This window comes from Falco rusticolus, chromosome 7 (genome assembly GCF_015220075.1).
Source record: "Falco rusticolus isolate bFalRus1 chromosome 7, bFalRus1.pri, whole genome shotgun sequence".
NCBI classification, from domain to species: domain Eukaryota; kingdom Metazoa; phylum Chordata; class Aves; order Falconiformes; family Falconidae; genus Falco; species Falco rusticolus.
In genome coordinates this window covers 36434888-36458610 of record NC_051193.1, presented here as the reverse complement: position 1 = coordinate 36458610, position 23723 = coordinate 36434888, and the positions used below count along the sequence as shown (strand labels likewise).

The 23723-nt window shown below is 39.1% G+C and overlaps 1 protein-coding gene across 6 annotated transcripts in view; it reads left to right on the top strand.

The window, feature by feature from the left end:
* Positions 1-21174, top strand: part of TRAF3 (TNF receptor associated factor 3) — a 71282-nt gene extending 50108 nt beyond the window's left edge. For 3 of the 6 annotated variants that reach the window (XM_037394559.1, XM_037394557.1, XM_037394556.1), the window contains 5 exons: positions 325-399; positions 2163-2255; positions 6724-6864; positions 11932-12106; positions 13307-21174. In XM_037394559.1, the coding sequence (XP_037250456.1) occupies positions 325-399; positions 2163-2255; positions 6724-6864; positions 11932-12106; positions 13307-13878 (1056 nt within the window). In that variant the 3' untranslated portion in view covers positions 13879-21174. The remainder of the gene's footprint in view (positions 1-324; positions 400-2162; positions 2256-6723; positions 6865-11931; positions 12107-13306) is intronic. The other 3 variants (XM_037394560.1, XM_037394561.1, XM_037394562.1) reach the window with 3 other exon arrangements.
* Positions 21175-23723: the final 2549 nt, after the last annotated feature.

Below are 23723 nucleotides of genomic sequence, written 5' to 3'. Positions count from 1 at the left end.
TTTTGTTAAATTCAAATGAAATCATAAATAATTGTAGAGTGTGTTCTTGTTTGCTTTTTTTAATTGGGTTGCCTATTGAAATAGTCTTTAGTAGAAGTTTCACTGTATATTAAATGTATCACACTGTATTGGCATGTGCGTGTGGTTTACATATGTGTATATATAGTATTTGCACTTTAGCTTAGACTGGAGAAAATATACACACGTGTATTGTATGTTCTGCAAATGGCACACAATACAAACCTGATAACCTGTGCCCTTTATGTTTTGAGCATTATCATGCAAACGTCTTTTGCCAAAACTCACATTTTTTTCCTATTGCAGTTGAATGCACATTTGTCAGAATGTATTAATGCCCCAAGTACCTGTAGTTTTAAGCGTTATGGCTGCACTTTTCAGGTCAGTATATAACAATTATACTTCCCAATTGATGAAAATCTGCAAATAGAACCTAACTCTTTGACGTGAAAGTTCTGGACTTCTCTAGTCTTGGTTAACAAAAAAATCATCCAGTTGCACCAAGGGATTATGCAGCAGATGTTTGGTTTTGCATTTTAAAAATGAACAAAATAAAAAGCCCACACATTCCTGCAGTGGTTTGAGTACGTCTTGTTGAGGTAGGAAGATGACACATTTGAATAACTTAGAATAAAAGGAAAGTCACTTTTGTTCTTCAGAAAATAGACTAGTGACTTCAGTTGTTTCTATGAAAGTATTTATTTATTTTCTTAAGTATGTTTATGTTTTCTCTCATTTGGGTATCTTAATATTTTTAGGGTTAAACATAGGTTAGTGCACTTAAAGTGTAGTTTTATGTGCATTCATATGTATGTATGCACATAGGTGTATAATCAAAGCATAGCATGAAATTTATTTTTTTTAAAAATTAGATTTCAATCCTGGCAATCCCTGCAATATTTAAAAAAAAAAATAAAGCCAAACCTCAGAGCTTAGTTTCAGTAGTATTATTCCTGTCTTTTCCAATATTCTGCTTCCCATACCATGTATCTTGGGGAATTTGGATGCTTAAGTAACGATGAGATTAGTCAGGAAATTTCAGAAACCACTGACAGGAAAAAGTGGAGTTTATCAGATAGTGTTTCATTTGTTAGCCCATGATAACTTAGAGGCAAGAACTGTAAGCAGCAACACTTCCCAATAAACTACTTCCTGCAGGTATTTCCAAGTTCTTAAGTAATGAGCATTCATCACTTTAAGTATTAACAGTAATGCTCTTAGTGGTAGAACTGATCAATGCTGTAACCCTGCCCACTGTTATGTCTTATGTATTGCCATTCATTTTATGTATGTATATGTGTGCATATATGTACATATATCCACATATATATTTTTAGTATTTTATATAGAGTACATACCTTGAGGATCATTGAAACCATTTCAGTTGCTTTGCAGCATATCTGCCATCAAAGCTAATATACTCTGCATTGCAAAACACTTACTGAAGTACGTGTAATGCAACACAATACAAATGAAGTAATATGGTCTGCATCTTATGTACTCTGTATATGATCTATGTGTGTTCTGTAAACTTTTTATATAGTGGTTATCTGTAACAGCATTTATAGGTTGTGCAGAGGCAGCATATCTGAATATTATAGAGCAATCATGGTAACATCATAGGATAACAAAGTAGGCATTCTGATATCTCTCAAAGTAGTTTATAAAGCTGGCAATTTCCAGTGATTATATATTTATCCTAAATATTTGTCTTTAATGCTCAACGGAGGGAAAACTTAGCGCTTATGAAGCTGTTAATGAAATACAACAAAGTTTTAAATTATGGTTTGGGGAATTGGACATCGTAGCTTTTGTATGACTCAAGTTTTATTGTGCTTTATTCAGTGTAAAGCTACACAGATGACTCTACAATTAATTTTGTAAACCTTGTGCATCTTTATTGTCTCTGATGTATCAAGCACACTGGGTGGAGATACATGGCAGTTGTGTACAACACTTGCTATATTAAATGTATTCCTGACTTTTGTAAATTCCCAAGTAAATTTCCCGTCTCTCTGTGGTTCTGCAACATGCATCCGTGAACCAAAATATGTAGTGTTGGTTCGATGTCTTGATATACTCTTTCTTTGTAGGTTTAAAAGAAGTGGAATTGGCTAAAATGTATAAATTCTTTGTTGTCACAGGGAACAAACCAACAAATTAAAGCACATGAAGCCAGCTCAGCAGTGCAGCATGTTAACTTATTGAAAGAGTGGAGCAATGCTCTAGAAAATAAGGTATATCTTCTACTCACTTCTAACTTTCATTGATTTCTTTAAATCATTTAAAAATACTGGAAGAAGCACTTTTTTTTGTTTAACAGCTGTTCAACAGTACAGCTAAAGCATTAGTAGGCTCCAAAAGCAGTCAGGCCATTTAGCATATCTGGTTCCTTTGTTATAATAAAATGCTGTGAGAAACTTGGCTTCGCAACTCCATATACAATTTTCTTCGTTGATAACTTAATTAAAACACTTTCTTCACATAGATAAATGTCCAGTATTACATTTCCTCTTTGAGCTGCCTTCTTACCAAAGGGAGGGTTCAGAAAGCTATGGCAGCACTGTGAGCTGTGGTTTTGCTACATTAGTATTTTTCCAGAGATAACATTATTGGAAATACCATGTAATAAATTGGTTATTTATTTATTTTTGTTCTTGCTCTCCAAACTTAATGACCTGCAAAAGTTAATTAAACATACTGTAACTCATGGGCATGATGATTTCTGCTTTAGTGCTAGACCAGAATGAAGTTCATGTTGCTGTGCTTCCTTGGGACTCCTAGTTTTAGATTGTTTGGGATTTGGGAGATGCTGGGAACAATATCAGTATCAGCTATGATCCTTTGTTTGGATCATTTGAATTAGTTTGTCTCTTCTGCAAATAAAACTTAAGGCTTTGATTTAAAAATGCAAAACTTCAGAACAAATCACTTTTCTTAAATCTTTTTCAGAAAGGTTTTACATAGCCATTAAAATAATGCCTTTTTTTTTTTCTTTTTTGTTTGGAAGGAGGGGGGGAGCAGCCAGGTGGATGAAAATTCCAGAATTACCAAACTATTGTACAAATGCAAGTAGAAGAGTCAGGAGCCCCTTCAGATTTTTTTCTAGAATGAGTTAAGTAAGAGTAACAATTCCAGTGTTAAGATCAGTAGCAGTTAAGATATATGCGGCTTGTGACTTCTGTCATCTCACAGTGGACTGCTGTCTCAAATTCAGCAAACTGTCTAGAAAGCATATTCCCTTCTTATTCTACAGTGATTTCTTATGCATGGGTTTCCAGCAGGGTCTTGTCTTGCAGCTGCAGGAAGTGTAGTTTTAAAGCAGAAGTTAACAGGAACAGCAAAATATGATTTTTATCCCCAGCACATTTGTCCCTGTACTCCTTTGTTTTGAACTCAAGCCCCAAAAAGAAACCATTGAGCTTGGGAGGGTTTTTAGATAGAATTTCTACTGTGTATGTAGGGCTTAGTTTGATGATCAATAACAATACTTAAGTTTGCTTTTGCACTTCAATCTCTTTGTTAATGTAGGAACTATACATTTTTGTTTTAACACATACAAATTGATATCCTTAGTTCTTTTTTCATTAGTATAATTAAAACTATACAATTTATTTTACATCATAAGAAAAAAAAAACAGTTCCCTGTGACTTCCAGAAGATCATATTCTGCCTTTTGCCAGTGTCCTGAGGGGTGCTCTGCCATTTAAACATGCCCAGCAGTTCTATGTTTGTCTCCTTTATAGAGCTAAGAGAATGTACACTTTACTACTCTTTTGTGTTAAATTTTTGGTTTAACTTCCGTTTAGGACATAGCTGCTTATCATTGTTTGTCCTTTTTTTTTTTTTTTCTTTTCACTTCCTGCTTTGTAGACTTCTTGCTATTCATAATAAAGAGTTGAATCACTGGAAATCCCAAGACTGTGCCAAGTTACCAGAATAGCTAACCACATATCATATGTCAGTGACTTTAATCTAGAGAAGGGTAACAAAATGAATTGTAACTTCATTGTTGCTGTCATCTTTGAGAAAATAAACTATTCTTGCACTGAAGAACAACAGTGCAAAGTTAAATTAGGTAATGAGTATCACAGAAGTCTTGGCCTTGGGGAAGTCAGTGAAAGTCTTGTTGGTTTCTGTAGGGCCAAGATTTCATTTGGGATAATCACTGTGATATGTACGGTGGTTGGCTTCTCCCAGTCACCACGTTCTTTAATAGTGCTTATAGATTATGCTAATTGAAAGTCTTCAGAACTGAAAAGCTTGTGCAAAGTTACGAGTTTGGTATTTGAAAATGGTGCTGTTGGCAGAGAGAAGTGAGAGAAGGTCAGATGTAAAATCTTTAAATCAAAACTCTGGGGCAAATTAGAATTTGCTGTTTGTTCACTCTGTGATGGGACAGACTTGCAGACTGAACTCCCATGGATTTTGTGATGTTGGAAATGAGTTGAACATCATTTTGTGGCTTTGTCACATTCTTAAAGAAATCCAGTGTAAACTGTTTTTTAATATGTGACTTAAATATGTGACCTGTTTTAATCCAGTTTTTTGTGGCATGAGATTTCTTCCATTCTTTTTTTAGTGAGCAGTAACAAACGATAGCTTAATGTGAAAAGCTGCTAAGAGCATGCTTTATCCTAGGAATATTTCAAATATGACAAGAAGGTAAAGGAAGCTGATTGATGCAGTTTGTAAACAGATGCTGTGTTTCCTTTACCCTGTTTTTTACCTGAAGTTCCAAAGACATGCCAAATGCAATTAGGAAACTATATTTAGTGTTCAAGATTTCTTATTCACAAATTACCACTGAAGTACAATTACTGACTTAGCAATGACAGTTCTGTATGATTAAGGGCTGCAGGACATAATTCTGTTTTTCTAGTGTTCTGTAAAACTGCATGGAAAATCTCAGTACAAGACAGGCCCACGTTCTGTAACTTGCACAAAAATGGAAATGTAATGCTAGTGACACAGAATGTAACTGCCTTATGACTGGGAGGCCTGGGGAGGAAACGATGAGAGAAAGGGAATGTAAAGATCAGAATTAACTAAAGAACTCTGATTCATTAAGGAAAAGGAGGACGCAAAAAATTAAAGTGGCTACCCAGCAGATCTGAAGTACGTGGGAGGCACGGATACTAGTTTAATTTCAACTTGGTCTTGAAAATTTTCACTCATACCTAGGCATGCACTCCTACAGCCTTGAGATTGTTTCTCTCTCTGCACTGGCAAAATTAGCTATATCTCATTTCTGTTGAGCCTCTTCTGCCAGTTTTTCCATATATAAAATGTGGAACTAATGTATGTGTGTATACGCACACATGCTACACTATATTGAAAATGGAATACGTATATATATTATGGTATCTCTATGTTTTTGGGCCACTGTCTGATGAACCTGCTGAATGCCTGTGGCCTTTGGCAGTCCTTTGTCTAGTTTAGGTGAGTATAGAAATTGAAATTATTTACCTTTTTAAACAGGCCAGCTTCTTGAGTCTAGGAATTGAGTGACATGTGAAGTGATTTGACTATGTCTGATTAGAGGGCAGTTAAGGTGGTGGAATTCCACAGTAATACCCACATCAGAAGTAAAAATGGCTTATCCTCAAGCTATCATCTGTATTGGGGGTGGTAGTGTAGATTTTTTGGGGAACATGAAGCATCCAAGTAATGGTCTTAATGTGGAACGTTGATCAAGATTTTCCTGGGTCAAAAATGGTGCTGCTTCTTATCCATATAAAGATCTGTCTGTGGAACTAGTCAGGGCATGTCCAAAAGTAATTTGGTGTCAAAATGTTTGTTCTGTATGTTTTTGCTACTGAATAATTTTGGCTGGGGAAAAATGAGATTTTTAAAGAAAAGCAATCCACCACCACAAAGCAATCACTTCCCCAAACCGTGTTAATGAACAGAGCACAGAATAGTGTGATAGAGAATTATTTATTGTATTACTTTAGTCCCCAAGGAGATATGATATATGATACTATTCTAACTAGGCGCCTGTTTTAAAATCAGAATGAGTCACTAATGAATGAATTCATAAAATGTCAATACAGAGAGAGAATGTAATCCACACTCTGTAGCTCTTTAGGCTTTTCTACTTGTAGGCACCATTGGATTTTCTTTCAAATGCATGGATCCCTTCAGTATCCACTCATTCTAGGAGTTTTCATCACCATCACGTTCTGTGAAGCCAAGACAATTCCATGTAGATTTTTTCCTTTAATTTGCTTTAGATCAGGATAGCATGGAGTAGGTGGGGAAGATTAATATTCCCTTTCCCAACTGACTTTTCAGCTGCTTGGCTTCTCTCTGACATCCCTTCTGTGCAGGGCTTTAGTTCTTAACACTAATCTAGAGCTAAATAGGTTGTTCTTTCCAAACTCCAAGCAACTCCCAAGTCAGTTAGTAGAACTCTGGAAACAAAGCCATTAAATAACAAACTGATTAAAGACAAGATTATGCTTAGACCCAAGTTCTTTTGCTGTTTGTTATCCCGTCTGCACTTTCATTAGCTAAAGTCGTACCAATACCATGCTGTGAAAGTGCAAAAGTAGCTGTCAGAAGGTTGGGGTTTGTTTATTTGCAAGACATGGGGAGAGACTTTACTAGGATCTCATCCCTTTCATGTGCGCAAGATAGTTTAACAAAGTTATAGGTATTTTTAATAAACTTTGGCAGGAGTAATTGTAGAATTTTTTCCAGGTGGCCTTGCTCCAGAATGAAAGTTTGGAAAAGAACAAGAGTATACAAACTTTACATAATCAGATTTGTAGCTTTGAAATAGAAATTGAAAGACAGAAGGAAATGCTGCGGAATAATGAATCTAAAATACTTCATTTACAGGTAAGAAATTTAGAATCTCCCCATTAAAGCAGAAATGGTAGTAGCTTCTGTTATGTGCCTTTATGCTTCTGAAGTGAGGTGTTCTAATTAAAAAGGGGGTGATAGTTTACCTTATTATAAAGCTATTCTGTGTTGGTTTTTTCTCCCCCTTCTGGTCAGTAGCTGGTTTGTTGTGCTTGGAGTAAGATACTTAACTAAAACATTGCAGTTGCCTAGCCTATGTTAAAACAAAAAACCCTGTTTAAAAAGCGAAAAGAATGAAATTACAAATCTTGCCTGAAAAATAGTCATAATTATTTTTTCTTCTCTGAAAAAAAAATTAATAAAAACCTCCACCAAACAAACAAACAAAAAAAACCCTCAAAAAACAACAAACCCTGAGGAACTACTATTGTCAAACTGGTGGACAAGATTAGCACTTTAAGACTGTTATGCGTATAATGTATATTTCTTTTCTGCTTGCTGGTATTGAAAAAAATTATTAACAATGAGTGAGATCAGTTTGGTGTGGAATTAAACCAAATGTAGTACAGTTCATTTGAATACATTTTTCTTAGAAGGATAACAGAAACATGGATTTAAAAAAGTGTATCTGATTAGTCCTTTGCCCAGTAAGTGAATTTCTCATTCTGTGGTCTAAATCCCCTGGCCACAAGCCAGTGTCAAACCAGAAATGCCCTGGATGCTCTAGTGTGGTGCTTAGCCCAAGCTGAAATTCTTTGCTTTGCTTTCAGAGCTGACTTGGGATATGGATGCTGGGAATTTGTGTTAGCTTGTGCGATACTAACCACAATTAGGGAAATCTCAGGAGATAACTTAGCAAGCTATTGTGAAGGTATCATTCACATGTTGTTTTAGTTTGTGTGCTGCTAGAATACCAAATACCTATTTTAGCATCCAGCTTAAAGGAATGTAAATAAAATTGTCTTTTTCACCTACTATTCACTTAACATACTAAACTGCAAGTGCTGATACTCAAGAAAGATACAAGTATCCAAACGAGTATAGCTGAAACTCGAAGGGTAGCACATTCAAGAGCTCAGAGCCTTGAGACCCTCAATGTTGGTTTATAAGGAAACCTTTAAGTTAGTCAACAGCAACATTTCTTCTTATAGAATTTATTTCTTTCTGTGTTCTGCCCACATAGTAACCAGTTTAGCTTGCCTTAGTCATTGTTATTTGGTCTGTTGATAGTCTGGGATATGGCTGCATGCTTACAGTATTGTATTCTAACACTGGGAAGCTAATCCTTGTATGTGTTGATACTGCTGATTGAATCTGCCAGGAGGTAAGTTAATTTGTAAGCCTGGGGTTTTTACACATGCTATCTCAATAACCAGTGATGAGAGTGGAAATGGAAAAAAAACTAGAGGAGAGTTTTTCGTTATTGTCTTGATGACAGGCTGCAACATCTTTTGATTTCTTCAAGCTGTGTTAGCAAAATCAATTTTTGAATGGTTTATGTTTAGGAAAAAAATGCCACAAAACAATATGGTTGGCAGATTCTAACAGGTGGCTTTTTGGTAGTAAGAAGTACTGGGGAGAATGTGTTTTGCTCTTGTTTGTTTGTTGTGTCATCCCGTCCCCCACCACCACCTACTTCTTGCCAGCTATTTTGCTTTAGTTATTTTAAGCCAAACTGTGTTTTACAGCTATTTCAACCTGATTTCTTCGCTTACTGGAACTTTCTGGTTCAGTCAGATTGTTAAGGGCATCCTGGAAACACACCTCAATTTTTGTTTTTTTTCCCTGGACAGTGTGATTAGCCTTTTTCTGTTGCCTACTGGGAGCTGAAGGAATTAGTTACCTGTTGTGAGCCATTCTTTTTCTGGGTTGCGTTGAGCAGCCATGGCTAGACAAGAGCCACAGATATTTCCAGTGTAGAACTAGCCAATTCAGGTCTGGGCAAGTGATACTTGCTTAGTCCCCCAAGTCCTGTGCATGCTAGTTATTTGTGGTACGGTTGCAGTATTAGTTGTCATATAACTTTCTTTGGCTTGGGAACAGCTGCTTCACTGGGCACAACTGGCGTTATCTGCACTGCGAGGCATTTAACACAACTGGTGTAAATGCATCAGAGGTGTCTAGGCACTGTCAGGAACCTCAACCTTGAAATGTTCTGATTCAGATTAATTTTCTATATACTGGTCTCTAGGGAAGGTGTTCTTACCAAGAGAGTATATGATGGCTTTTTCAACTGCTGTCTCATGGAAAGAACTTTCACATCCAGTATCCAGTCTTTCTTAGGGGTATATAGAAGCATATTAGTAAGTCAAGTCTTAAGCTGAGTGTGGACGTGAGATACTTAGACAAAAGAAACAATGACCTTATGAATATACAATTATTTGGTTGGTAATACATCCTTCAGAGGAGGAGGAGGTATAATTTGTTTTCGCAGTCTAGTAGTACCTCTGGTTCCTTTTCTAGTGTGTTCTTTAGCTTTCCAGTTTTGCTCTGTCAGTTGCATGGAAAGGTACATTAAGAGCATCTGAAATAGAGAGATTTCTTCAGTTCCTCATGACATTTTCTAAATTTTAGTAAGAATAGTGCTAAAATTCTGCAAATGGTTTATTAGAAATACCAAACAAAACCTAGATGAAAATCAACATCAAGTAGATCCCTCAGTGGTTTGCCAGACATTACTGATTTACAACTGGATTACTGAGCTGGAGAGGTCAGTTGCTGGAGTAAAAAGTGCATGCAGAGAATTGATATCTACTTGAAAATTTATGAGTACGGTGTGAGACATCTGTGTGCTTTCTAATGGAGTAATTAGAGTGAAATTCTTCACTGCTGTATTAAATTCTGATTTAGTACATCAGTATCTCCCAGCATGAGTGAGGTTGACTCCCTGTAGGGTAAAAAGATAAGAGATCCCACTGCTTTAAAAAAAAAACAGAATACAAGTCTATTTCTGATTATTCTGTCTCTCTTGAATTCTCATGGAGGGGTACAGGAGATAAAATACTACACATTTGCCAATGTGTGGCAGAAGCAGCTAATAACCAGAATTGGTTGTGTAAGTAGAATGTAGACTGTTGCACACGGGTTGATGGAGAGAAGTTGATCCCTAATTACAACTTATGGTAAACTTCTCCTGAAAGAATAGCTTACACCTCTGCATCTTTACCACTTTCCCAGTTCATCAAAAAATGTGTTTATTCATTTTGTTTGATACTGTGTTAGTGCCAAGAGGTCCCAGTTGGAAAGTAGAGCATCTCCATGTGAAGCACTGTACAAACCTATGACTGTGTTACTTTTGCCTTGGAGAGTTCATGTTTTGTGCAAGGAGAAAGATCAGACTTGGGCACACCTTGAGTTTACTTTTGCCTGTTAACTGTGAACTACTGGACAGATCTTGTGGCTCTGCTCTTACAACACTCATTCAGGCCATTCCATGGTGTGTTTCCTTTTATATGTATAGCTACAGCCCTTCCCTATTTTATTTTCTGATTACCATCAGAAGTGAGAGGGTATGACTGTGTTGTTAGCTGATGATTAATTAGTATGTCCAGGCAAGTTACTTTATCTATTAATGGGGCCATACCACTGTGTTTATGATTCAGTACACAGCTTTCCTTCACAAAGTCATGATTTTGCAAGTGAGATACATAAGCTTGTTTTAAAACACCAACATAGAAATAAATAGTTAATCTCAGAATATGTTACTTTGTGGTTTTGAGACACAATAAAATAAAACACTCCTAGAACATGACTTTGCTAGCTGCCTTATCAAATTGACAGACTTCAATTAATTGTTACAGACTTTCAGTATAAATGAAACCACATGATTAAAAGTAAATGCCTAAAAGGGGAAATGAAGGTTGCATGAGGCAGAATGGGTTTTGCTTCTTAAAAAAAAGTAGCAGTTGAGTACAAAGCAAGAAAATACAGTTATTTTGCATTTACATTCTGGTTAGCCATGTGGATTCAACGTTCCCCACTGATGGGGAAAAACCTTTTTTACATATGTTGGCACTATATGATGATCAACTATAAAGTTAGATTTGGAATTTAACTGTAGGTGGTAGCAAAAGTAGTTTCTTGTCTCAAATACTTTTATTATCATTTGAACTTCACAACTGGTTATGGGGTTCTGGCTAAAATTCCTGCTCGTCCAAATTAGCTGTGATAATGTGAAGTGCTATGAGTTTTTTGCATCAGATTTGAGGTAGACCGGGAAATAAGTCTCCTTTGTACTTGCAATATACTGAGGTGCTTGCAATGCCCCTCTTTCAGAGAATACCCCCCTTTTCTAGATATTTTTTTTCTGGAGTATTATATTTCATGACTTTCCAAAATCAGCTGGCGTTTGGTTTTTTCTTTGCTTTCTTAAAAAGACTCAACCAGCAAGCACCTTCAGGATGCATGGCTTATTCAGTCTAGGAAGTAATGGCGGGAATTTTAAGAATGCTTAAGGGGACAGAAGTGGTAGTTTTGCTTTTACACTCTTGAGGGCTTCTGCTATGATTACGGGCACGTAGTAACTTAGGCTTTGATAACTGATTGATGTGAGCTTGCAGCTTGCTAATGCCGCTGTATCTGCACATACATATACTCCTGCTCCCTGTGTGCAAGAGTACTGGTGTTTTTCTGGAGGGGCAAGTTTATTTTGCTGTTACCCAATGATAAATGTGTGCACATGAGCAGCCACTTGATTCACATCATGGTAAGTTGTTGTGCCCATGCTTTGTTGCTTCAGTACTCTGACCTTCTGGTATCAGCCTATAATATCAATATAGAGACATTCAGAATATTGGTTCTTGCATTGAAAGTTGTTTGGTTGTTTTTTTTAATTTAGATGAGAGCATACTAACAGTTCCTCTTTTTTTACTAATTGTGTTGATAATTCTGATAATGCTTTAATATTTATACCTGTACAGCACTAAAGATTTTTATAAGTGTTTTATAAATACTTGAGCTATTCCTCTATAAATTTTCAACGTTTGTGTTACTAAAGTATTTGACATAAGTGAAACTTCTTTATATTGGAAATGTGTCCTTGATTAATTTGCATAAATTAATGTCTTTTTGTTATTTTAACTCATACCTTATTGTTTTATAAAGCGAGTGATAGACAGTCAGGCAGAAAAACTGAAAGAACTGGACAAAGAAATCCGTCCCTTCAGACAGAACTGGGAGGAGGCTGACAGCATGAAGAGCAGTGTAGAGTCCCTCCAGAACAGAGTGACTGAGCTGGAAAGTGTTGATAAAACTGCTGGGCAAGGAGCTCGAAATACAAGTAAGTATAAGCACAATGGACTGAAGTACTCGGTGCTGCTGTCAAGGAAAAAAAAAATATTTTGGATAGCACTCCCATGGTGATTTTTATGTGGAAGCATCAATAATGCTGGCTCTTCTGATTTTTCAATAGGGAGCTGTGTAATCCCTTTGGCAATGTTGCATTGCTTCTACACCGCTTCTTAGGCTTGATTCTAGTCTTGTTTTCTTGACCGCTGTCTTGATTACAGTGTTAGTTCATTATAAGTAGTTTCTCAGTTGATCTTTGACAGCTAATAGCTTTCAGCAGGTTCTTTAAAGGTAGTGGTATATTGACAAGTCTTCTTTTATTACTCTTCTCCCCCATGAATGGATCAGCAGTCTGGTTATCTACCTAAAAGCACCTGTCCAGATATCTGTTACGGCGGGGGGTATATTTGATCCAAAGAAAACTGTGGGATCTGCTTGAGAATAAGGTTATTGTCATGCTTGCTGAATAAAGTGGAACTGGAGATTTAGCAAGTAGTGTAGATCACATGTAAGTGTTTAAATGATTAGGACAAAGAACTTAACATGTAAATAAATCTATATAAAGCAAACTCGCCATACAAATTCATCTGCTTCTTGGTATTGTATGTCGGCCAGTTTTGCCAGTGTGCAAAGACGAGTAACATTTTCACATGAGGAAAAGGGGACATTAAAAACAGCCTTCCCGCCAAACTAAGTGATCATATAATACAGAGCTAAGCTTGATTTTTCTGTTCTTTTGTGATGAACATTAGACATGGTAACAGCACTACACTTCTGAGACAAGTAGTGCCTGAGAAGAACAGTCATGCTTCTGAATTTCAGGGGGTTTATGCAGGATGTGTGACCACTTCCAAGTTCTTCACTGTTAATAGGAATCTACAGATAATGCTACCAAGTCTGCTCTGAAAAAATTGAAGCCTCTGTAGTCAGATTGCTTAGTTTAGGCAAAATTTATGTTAGATGACTTGAATATTCGACTTTTACTGTATGCGTGATTAACACCCACGTTTTTAGAAATCCCTAGATACTAGCTGGCAAACTGTTGTCTGTGGAAATTGCTTCATTAGTGGCCGAATGTGCTTTGGCTCTTGAGGAGGAGAGTTTTCTTATGCAGTAGGAACATTACGAATGATTTTTACAGTCTTTAGAAAAATAAGCTTTTCTCACCCCTGTCCTTCCTGTTTTCTAACAGGCCTGCTAGAGACACAGCTGAGCAGACATGATCAGATGCTGAGTGTTCATGATATTCGGCTGGCTGACATGGACCTCCGATTCCAAGTTTTAGAAACTGCCAGTTACAACGGAGTATTAATTTGGAAAATTCGAGATTATAAACGTCGGAAGCAAGAGGCAGTTATGGGGAAGACTCTGTCCTTGTACAGCCAACCCTTTTATACTGGATACTTTGGCTACAAGATGTGTGCCAGGGTTTACCTTAATGGAGATGGCATGGGAAAAGGGACGCACTTGTCGCTGTTTTTTGTCATAATGCGTGGAGAATACGATGCATTGCTTCCTTGGCCATTTAAACAGAAAGTGACTCTCATGCTAATGGATCAGGGACCGTCTCGACGCCACTTAGGAGATGCTTTCAAGCCAGATCCCAACAGCAGCAGTTTCAAGAAGCCAACTGGAGAAATGAACATTGCATCCGGCTGCCCAGTCTTTGTGGCTCAAACTGTTCTAGAGAATGGAACGTATATTAAAGATGATACTATTTTTATTAAAGTCATAGTGGATACATCGGATCTACCAGACCCCTGACATACAATAGGGGAGGCGGATTAAACAGAAGACAACTCCGTTTGGGGTTTTTATATCAGTTTGTCTTCAGTCAGAGGTCCTAAAGCTCACAGAACCACCTTGTGGAACAGATGGAAGAGTTTGAAGGCATAACTGCATAGGGTCCAATTGCGAAAGTAGCAACACATTAAGAAATCATACCATGGTATATTTTTTAATAGAACTAGCAACACTTAAGCTCTGAAGAATCACTTATCCCTCCTGAGGATAATGATTATGGTCAGAGAGGATTTTTTTTTTTTAACTTATTAATGCTCTAGTCAATTGGAGGTGAAAAGACATATACAGTATGTGCTGAATAAATTACTGACTTTTCTTTCTTTAAGCTAGAATACAAAAACAAAAAAACTTCACACGTGGGCTAGCTGGAAATTGTCAGCATGTTAAAAGAAGAAATGATGAAGTAATGTTGCAATTATGATATTATTTGAAAAACTGAGGTGCAATCTTGTCTGAAATATAGTATATTGTCTTTTTAAGGCCTCATCTGGTCTCTGTTTTAATAATTACTTTGTCAGAAGATCTTGGAAAAGTTTCCATGTCTTCTCAAAAGTATCTGAATCAAAATCATATTTTTATTTAAAGTTCTATTGTTACAGAAAACATTTTATTTTAAAACTGTTGATAGACTGATATTTCTTGGAAGAAAAATAGAAGATATCAAACACTGGTTATCACTTGTGATAGAAAAAAAAACTATTCAATTCTGTTATTTCTCTTTAGAAATGTAAACCTACAATATATGTCGTAGTTAATGACACTATTTCAAAATTAAGGAAAAATCACTCATGGATGCTGTGCATCATTATCAGATTTATAATTGTTTTCACCCTAAAATAGGGCATTTGTTGAACTTTGGAGTTCTAAACGGAATCCTGTACATTTTTTAAAGTTCTGCCCCATGCTTTCCAATCAAGCTATATATGTTGCACATTATGCTGTCAGCAGTATATAGTATTTTCAGTATTGGGGAGGAGGATTAGTGCTGAAAAAAAGCCTATATGTTCGTTCTGTACTAGCAGCCATTGCTTCTTAAGGACAAGTCAGCTATGTCTTAATACAGTGATGGTGGCTTGCATGCATACATGTGCCTTAGATGTGCTGTGCTGCTTATAAACCATAGCTTTTTTATTCAGATTAATTCTGATATCTGAAATGGTAGTTTAATTGGACTTCAGGCATAATGTTTAGCCTTGTCTTCAGAGCCCTTAGGTACCTTGTGATGTACAAAATAGAAGCCAAAGCCCTTTTCTTTGGCTTCTGGAGCTTCTATGACTTGGCCATGGTGGAATCCACTTATTCAGGTGCCAAAACGTTAGCTCAGTGCCCTATGGAGCTTGGACTAGACAGTCTCCATGGCCACTGTGAAGGCAGGCGACATTTTTTCCTCTAATGCCTGTGGTTGTAGGGTGGCATCACTTGAAACGGACTGATCTGAGAACTCTGTGGGGCTGTGAATGTATACGCTCGTGACAGCTTTTCATAGCAGACTAGCATCCTAACAGGGAATGCATGGGCTTCTTTCTTGTAACAGCCTGAACTGCAGTGGAAAGCATTTGCTAGCCCTGAAACATGCTGATTGCAACCTGCTGTGTTCATCTGCTTCTGTTTAATAGCCTGTGACAAGCAAGTCTAGAGACATAGTCTGACTGTGGTGCACTTTAAAATCCAAGAACCTCTTAGGCAGAACAGACTTGCACCCCTATGTTTTTAGCCTTTGTGGGCTTGAAAGAAAACGTTGCATCTCAGCCTTTAATGTCAGGTGCATCAGTTTTCTGCTTTTTGAGGCATAGTCACAATTTTTGTCTAAGGTGCAGTTGAATTCATGCCTTTGTATTTCAGCTCGTCTTTGCCGTTGTCTTTTTTGGCTGTGCCTTCACACACAGTGCCTGCAAGAAGTATTTATGAATATACAATGCATGCTAAGTGGTCTTCATGGGTTTTCCAGGCACCTGCTAGAATACTGCCTGCTGCTGACTGTCACAACTGTCAGCAGCAACTTGTCTTCCTTTTCTCGCCTTCCATTGTCCAGGTGCTGTACTCTCTTTATGGTACATAGCTGTCAACGGGTGCAAGCTCAAATATGGAGGCATGTGCTAGCATTTAATTTCTAGCACAGAAGGAGGATGTTCTGCACAAGAGATAAGTATCTACAGATATACCGGCATCTATATCTCTAGATATAATTATATGGCACTTGCAGTTTTATGCAGGCTGCATAAGCAAACCCATCACTTTATGCTTTTGGGCGAAGGTTCGCTCAACTTGTGTTATTTTAATAATTGTGAATGTAGGCAGCTGAGCTTTTGTGTTTGTGCATCACAGAATTTTACTGAAAACAGGATTCCCAAGTGGAAATGTCCAAAGGACTCTCCTCCCATTGCTATTGCATGTCTTGAAAACTTATATGAAACCGTTTGGCCATCTCAAAACAGTTTATATCCTGTTTCAATCTGGGACTTGGAGGAGATTTCTAGTATAAGCAGGGCCCAGCATATTCTGCAGATTTGTGACTACAGTTTCCAACTCCTGTGACAGAATTGCGCTTCTAAATCCAGGCTCTTTAAAAAAGGAGGAAAAAAGTGTTTCCAGCCTTTGTGATTGAAAAAGGACTTTGAAACATGAGAAAGTGTAAACTAATAGGGAAGTCTTCCTGAGTCTGCACACAGCCTAAACTAGTAGCTTTAAGAGATCTGAATATCTCCTCTTAGTGGGATATTGACTCAGAAACTTCATAGAGAAGTTTAAATATGAACACTGCTAACTATATTAATGCCGATCACTGTAGCAGAAACATCAGTCACTGTTGTATTTCACAGATCTCTATGCTGCTTTCCACATCTCCCAAGTGCCGAAAGCACCAGCTGCCAGAATCTTCAGCTTCACTTGGGCAGCTTTTATAATGCAGTAATGTGCTATCAATATAAAAATATTTTTGCATATATGCTTTTTATCACAGTTAATAAAATGGAGGCCTACTGCACTTATTTTTTAAAACTACATGAAGCTGCCAGAGAATTTCCAGTTTGCCAACCCTGCCTACTGTGAAATCCAGGATCTTGCTACACAAATGTAGACACCGCCTGCTGTGGAATACCCAAAGCCTTGACTGTAACACCTCCTTTCTCCGCAGAACTCGCGGGCCAATCTCTGTAGAGTTCTTACTGTGTACATAGAAAATCGGTTTTCCTCTGCTTTCCAGCAAGGAGTATGTAGCATTTTGTGAACACAAGAGCCACTGTATATTCTCTAAATTGAAAGGAAAAGATACCTGTGCTTTACCTCAACACTTAAAATTATTTGACTTTTTTTTCTCATCATTGAAATGCCCTTTATCCTTTTTTCTATATGTTCCTGACCAGATATCCAAAGTTTTCTAGGGTCTGTCTGTTTAAAGTGATTCATGAGGCAGCAGTCTGCCCCCACATACGCTCTTGAATCCCAGCTAACTCCTGTGGTGTGCCATTGTTGCAAGGGGGTCCCAGAGTATTTGCTTTACTTTGAACAGAGTTTCTTCAATGGAACTTTTTTTTCCTCAGCTTAGTAATTCTTAGCAGCACACAACTGAAGTCTCTTGCTGGTATTCTTTCTTAACGATGACGCTTCAAGTTACGTACAAACCTCTTCTGTTTCCAGTTTTCTCTAGGGAGATTCCAGTGTATGACTATGTGGATGTTGCCCTTTTTGTACACTCTCAGCACAGGATGAGTGCATCTGTTACCTAGAAAGTAAGACTTGAATTCTAAACAGGATGAAACTATATGGGTGTTTAAAGACCAACCTGTGATGCTGATGCATGACCATGTCTGCATTTCTTCTCTGATCTAATTAAAGGGGTCTTGTTTCAGTTACTGTCTACATGGTACACCTCAACTGCTGACTTACAATATGCATGTTGTTTTCAGCCTTGTACTGTAAATGTTCTTTCACAATGAGAACGTGCAATAGGGAAAAGGGGATGATGGATGGCATAATTTTGACAGAAAAAGCGTTGTGGGTAACATGCTAGCTTTCTTATAAATATTAAATACAGTTTACTTCCTTTTCCCATGGATTTTCCTACTTGGAAAGGAAAGTTTGAAGATACGTGCCTGTTTCTGTGCCTGGTGAATTTCTCAAATGCGAAGGTAATGGAGATTGTGTTAGTTGTAATTTAAGTGTTGAACCCATGAATGGTAGGTTGTGATTGTATCGTTCATGTTTCTCAGCTTGCCATGATTGCGGCTTGTTGAGGTGGAGTTTAAAAGCTATCACCTATTTGTATCTGTATTCTATCATGTGGGATAGGCGTTTCACCAACAATGCAAGGTTTCTGTTGTTTTCTTTTGTTTTTAAAACACTGGTGCTGTTTGGTCCGAGACAGAGAAGCATGTAGAGTGACAAGAAAAGTTGCCTGCACCACAGAAGAGTGACAAATGTGACTGCAGTATTGATGCCTTGATACGATTTAACTATGCAAATATACAAATAGGTGAGGGGGAAAAATTCTGGGTTGCATAACTAATCTCTTAGGTTTTGCTCTGTAAATGACTCATACGTGTGTAGGTACATACATATACACACAGACATGCATGCACATATATATGCAATGTCTTTATGTAGAAGTGATGAAACAAAACCCTTCAAGTTATACTTGATCAATTGGTGCAAATAGAACTTGCTGCTGCTAAGGGAGGATCTTGGCTAAGGACAAACTTTGGATTCACATATTCCAGGTTTGAAGACCTGTATATAGCAAACAGTTTGTTTAGTCTTTCTGAAGACCTTGGAATGTCATCTAGGACACATGTCCTTCCTCATACTCTGCTAATTTGGAGGTTCCGCTATTTTGAACAAGCATAGTGATGGGCAAGTTGTTGATGGCAAATTCTTTCCTTTAATTTGGGAACAAAATATAATAAAAAGCAGCTGGACCTCTTCCTGGAATTTCTGTCGTGTTCAGTCAATACCTCTATATTCTGGTTGACCTAGAAATCATAGTTACTGCAATAAAAACAATCGGTTTGGGAATTCAGCCTGTCTGAGAGTAGTTTTTAGTGCTATTTACAGTGTAGGAAGCACTTTGCATCTGCAAACATATTCCTCTTAGAGGCAAGTGCTGTTTGGCTTTTTCTGGAACAAGGAAACCAGGGATGAGATGTGACTTGGCCCAGAGTCATTAAGGAATCTCCCAGAGCTGGGACGAATGAGGGGTTCCAGTTTTTCCTAGTGTTATCTTCAAATGACTAGGTTTTACTCATTTAATACATTTGTCCTTTAAAGGAACTGAAAAAGGATTTGATGTACCTTAAAGACCCACATCGGGACAGTAAGGGCTAGTATAAACATACAAGCTGTCGTGATTTGGGGTTGTACGTGTACGGTAGCCCAGATGTTGCTCACTACTCGGTGCTTTGCACAGCCTGCAGAGTGGAACGCCAGCACGATGTGTCAGCGTGAGTAATCACAGCACATGCGTGTCCTGGTCTGTTTGTTCAGAATCACCCAACAAAGTAAGTCTCACTTGATGCTCCTCTTAACTGAGGAGGGGGTATACAATTTTAAAGTGAAGTGGCTTCGTCTTAGTTCTACCAGCCTGTAGCGTGACCAACCATTTCTTTCTTGCGGGGCTTTCTTCCTTTTTCTTTAAACCAAAATATGGAGGGCTTAGTTGTTCTTCCCTGCCTCTTAATCCAGGCCTTTGAGAAGCACCAGATAGGGACGGTTGTGGAAAACTTTGGACTGCTGATTCAGGGACATCCTCTTAAGATTTAGAAGAGTAGAGATCTACAACATGTAAGGGATCTGACTATTCCTATTTTCTTTTCCATTTGTGGTCAAGACTGCAGCTTCTGTCTTCATTTCATGATCCTTTAGTGTAGATACTAGGCTGTGTTTGTTTAGATTTTTTTCCCTCCAAGTTAGGATTAGTTCCTTAGGGTTCAAATAAGTTCTAAATTTCACAGAGAAGCACCTGAACCAAAATCCTGGACCCAAACATCCCAGACTTGATGTGGAATTCAAATCTGGATCCCAACTCTGTGGCTTACTAACCTACCCATTTAGGGAAGGGTTTGTTGTCTCTACGTGGTGTTTGTGTTTTTGGTCCTTTGGAACTAAGCTTTTAATTTGGTTGCCAGTTCTGCAAGGACTTTTTAACTTCTTAGCAATGCCGGTGTTCACACGCTCCATTGCTGGCAGTGCGATGCGTAGTGATAAAATTTGACTCTGTCTAAGGGTTACTGAGATAAACCAGCATTATCATTCGTAAAGGTCATTTTCTTGCATAGTGTTCTGAGCTTTGGATTTGAATATAGCTCACACCTGAAAGGACACATCTTCCAACTATGACCTGCATCACTGGCAGAGAGTTGTATAATTTGTACTTGTGGAATGGGAAGGTACAAGCTTCCATCATTGCTGATGCATCATGTGATCCACCTGTTTTGTTTTTCTTAGTGTTGTTTGGTTTATAGATTATTTTTCAGTTTTATAGAAAAAAAAAAAGGGGGAAGTTCAGGATTTTTTCTACAAGGTATAAAACTCCAATGATTTAGTGGTGACTAGAGAGCTGTGAAAAATACCCCATTAGGAGATGATGGGCTAAACGTAGGTCCATTTCTCTTAGACAAGTAGGATAACCTTTAAGATGCATGGAACAACGTAATAATCGGGAAAACGAAAGCTGACATTTGTTTCCAAGAAATTCTGTAAGAAATATCTATGGAAAAGACATTAGTGATCGAGAAAATGTACAAATTACGTGTTTGAAACTTGTGTATCCATTTCTTTAATCTCATACTCTTCAGTGAACGGTACACTTGTGTTCAGTTTTATGATCAAAAACAAAGACCAAGAGAAGGCCAACCTCATTTGATGTGTATATTCTGCCTGTCTTAATATCAATAGCTGTAAGGATACAGTGCAAGTGATCTGGTAACCAGTGGTTCTCGTCCTTTTCTTTTAGGGGGAAAAACAACTTTAAAATGTATAATTTATTGCTCAGCAATAACCATGTTGTTAAAATAATAATATGAAAAAGGATTAGCAACATGTCTTAATTCCCAATAGCATTATTATATGTTTGTATTTCAGTTTATTGTATATTGTGTTTTTTGTATTTATTTGTGTTTGGAGGTCTTGCTATGTCTTTTTGTGTTCAAATGCTAATAAACAAGGACAGTGTGTAAGAGTGTAGAATGCCAAACTCTGAAATGCTAAACTGTGTTATTAAAGAAAAAATAAATCTAAGTAGGAAATCATATTTTTTAAAAAAAACTGGTGTGTTGAATTTGAATGGCAGCTGTTGACTTGCAGGTGGCCAGGGTGCATCCTTTCTCCTCTCTGAACCCATGGTAGGTTGGCTGTTCGGTGCTTTACAGTTACATGGCTGATAGACCTTTATTGTGGCACATCCCTTCCTCTTCACAGGAGACTTGCCATAACTTTTATCGGTCCGATTTTCGATGTGATAACTCTGCTAGAATAAACAAGGTGATGGTATTCGTCCTAACATCAGTGTCAGGAGTCGTTATGCAAATAGAGTAGAAATAATTGAAATGGCTTTTCATGTACTTTTGGTACACCACTTTCCCAAAGAGGTGTGGGAGAGGAAAGACGAGAGTATGGCTTGAATGTCTGAGGATGTAGATTATTATTTTTTTTTTCTTCTCCAGTGTCATTAATGACTTTTCGCAACTCAGAATGCATTTCAGGTGTGTGTGTTGAAATCATGGACCACAGTGCAGTCTGTAAAAGCAGCACCCTGTTTTGAAGTGAGTGAAGCAGTATTTCTGCCGCATTTCAGATCTGCCCTAGTGATGGAACCCTGATCCCCAGAGGTGGGTGTGAGGCATGCCTGACCAGTCTGTCCTTCTGTTTATTCTTTCCTTGCACCCCTCTCCTTACTGAAATTCCCATTCTCCCTCTTTCACATCACTATAGGGGTAATACTGGGTTTAGCAGTGCAGGAATGTCTCTGCGCGTGCTGAGAGGCAAGACCGTGGTGTCTTGGCAGAGTCCACCGTTGGGCTGCTGGCACCCAAATGTGAGTGTGACCTCGCCAGCTGATGCTGGTGTTTGCAGCAGGTAATCTGGAAGTGTGGGTGGCTGACTGCCTTTTCTTGGCAAAAATGGGGACACCAGAGAAAAGGCGGAATACAGGAAGGTGGGCACGGTGAGAGGGAAGGATGGCTAAGAGGTGCCATCCGGGATGTGCTGAGGCAGATGTTCCAGCTGCTGCAGAGAGCAGTCACCGGTATGTGGATGCTCTGGCATCCCCTGCCCTGCTCATCACACTTCCCACCCCTACTCCGCTTGAGGCTGTGCCGCCTAAAGCTCTTCGTATCTCCTCGCTGTGGAGTGTGAAAGGACGGTGAACTTCCTTGTCTTAACGAAACGGGTTACCTTCAAACAGAGGCCTCTTAAGGAAGAGCAACCTTTGCTATCCCCAGAGCTGCTCCTCCCAATTTTTTTTTTTTTTTTGCTTGGTGCTGCTCAGACGTGACGCTTGTGTCATTATAGTGCTGCAGGAGAGGTGGAGAGGAAACAAATTGCTTTACACGTGAAGGCAAACCCTGATTCTCTCCACCTCTCTGCTCCGCCTCCCCAGCAATGGATCTTAATTGAAACGATACATGATGCTCTTCCCGGCAAGAATGAGTCTTCAAAGATTTCTTCTTCGCAGCAGGCCGCAGATGGCAGCCGGCAGCTTTGCAGCATGCTGTCCTCCGGTGGTACCTGGGGTGACGGGAGCAGTGCCGGCCCTGGGGAGCGGAGCAGCCGGGGGGTGTGGGCTGAGGAGCAATCCTGGTCTACAGAGGGTGCTGTGCAGACATGGATGTTGCCTGAGCCTGGACCTGCCGCTTGGGCCATCTCTTGCAAGAATTGCGGGGGGATTTTTATGGGTTTGTTAAAATTTTTTTGAAGTTGCCTCGCGTTTCAAGCCTTGGGTTTGCTTGCTGTCTGTGAAGGAGAAAGATTTTCAAAACCTCTTGACTTCTTGGTTCTGCAGATGGACCAATCTCCTGCTCTCTGGGATAGGCTGCTTCAGTGGGACCAAGTCCTGGAATTGTTTGAGGAAGGGGAAAATAGCCAGTGGTCAAAACAAGTGATGAAAGAGGTGACTTCCCCCATCCTTCCCCAAAGCCAGTTTTCCCCGAGTTAGTTGTGTGGTTCCTTCCCGCATGCCTGGGTTGAGCCCTGGTGGCTGCCACCGTCAAGTAATGTGTCTGGCTCGTCCTTGTTAGGCCAAAAGAGATGATAACCCCCGTGTCCCCCCCGTGCCCCCCTAGGCAAACGTGGCACCTGGAGAGGGTGAGCCCACCCCAGCGCGCGGCTCCTTTGGGGTGATCTCTGGCAGTAGTGAACGTTGGACCCCGATGTGTGCTCTTGTGTGTCCCATAGGACCTGAATTCCCACCAGCTGGGCTGGCAAAGACTGAAGAGGCCCTGGGGGACTGACTCGCACCCTGCGGGCGGCACGTGGGGTGAAGCAGCGTTTGGCTGCAGCTCGGGGTGCAGTGGGTGGCAACGTGTGTTGTGGCAGCACCGCTGTGCTTGTTAGAGGCAGGAGTTGTTTGCAGGCAAATGGAGACTCGATGGTTGCTTTGCGCCGACACAGGCGCTCCCGCAGAGGAGATTGTTTGGATCAGCCCTGGCTGCTAGAAATGGCATCTGTCTCTGTGCACCCTGCGCCCTCAGCCAGTGGGAACATGGCTGAGCCCTGAGCCGGTCCCCAGCCATTGCCCCTTTAGCAGGTGTCCTGGGGGTAGGTAGTGGTGTAAGTGGCATTCAGTCCTCCGATGATAAAAAGAAATCTTACCTAAG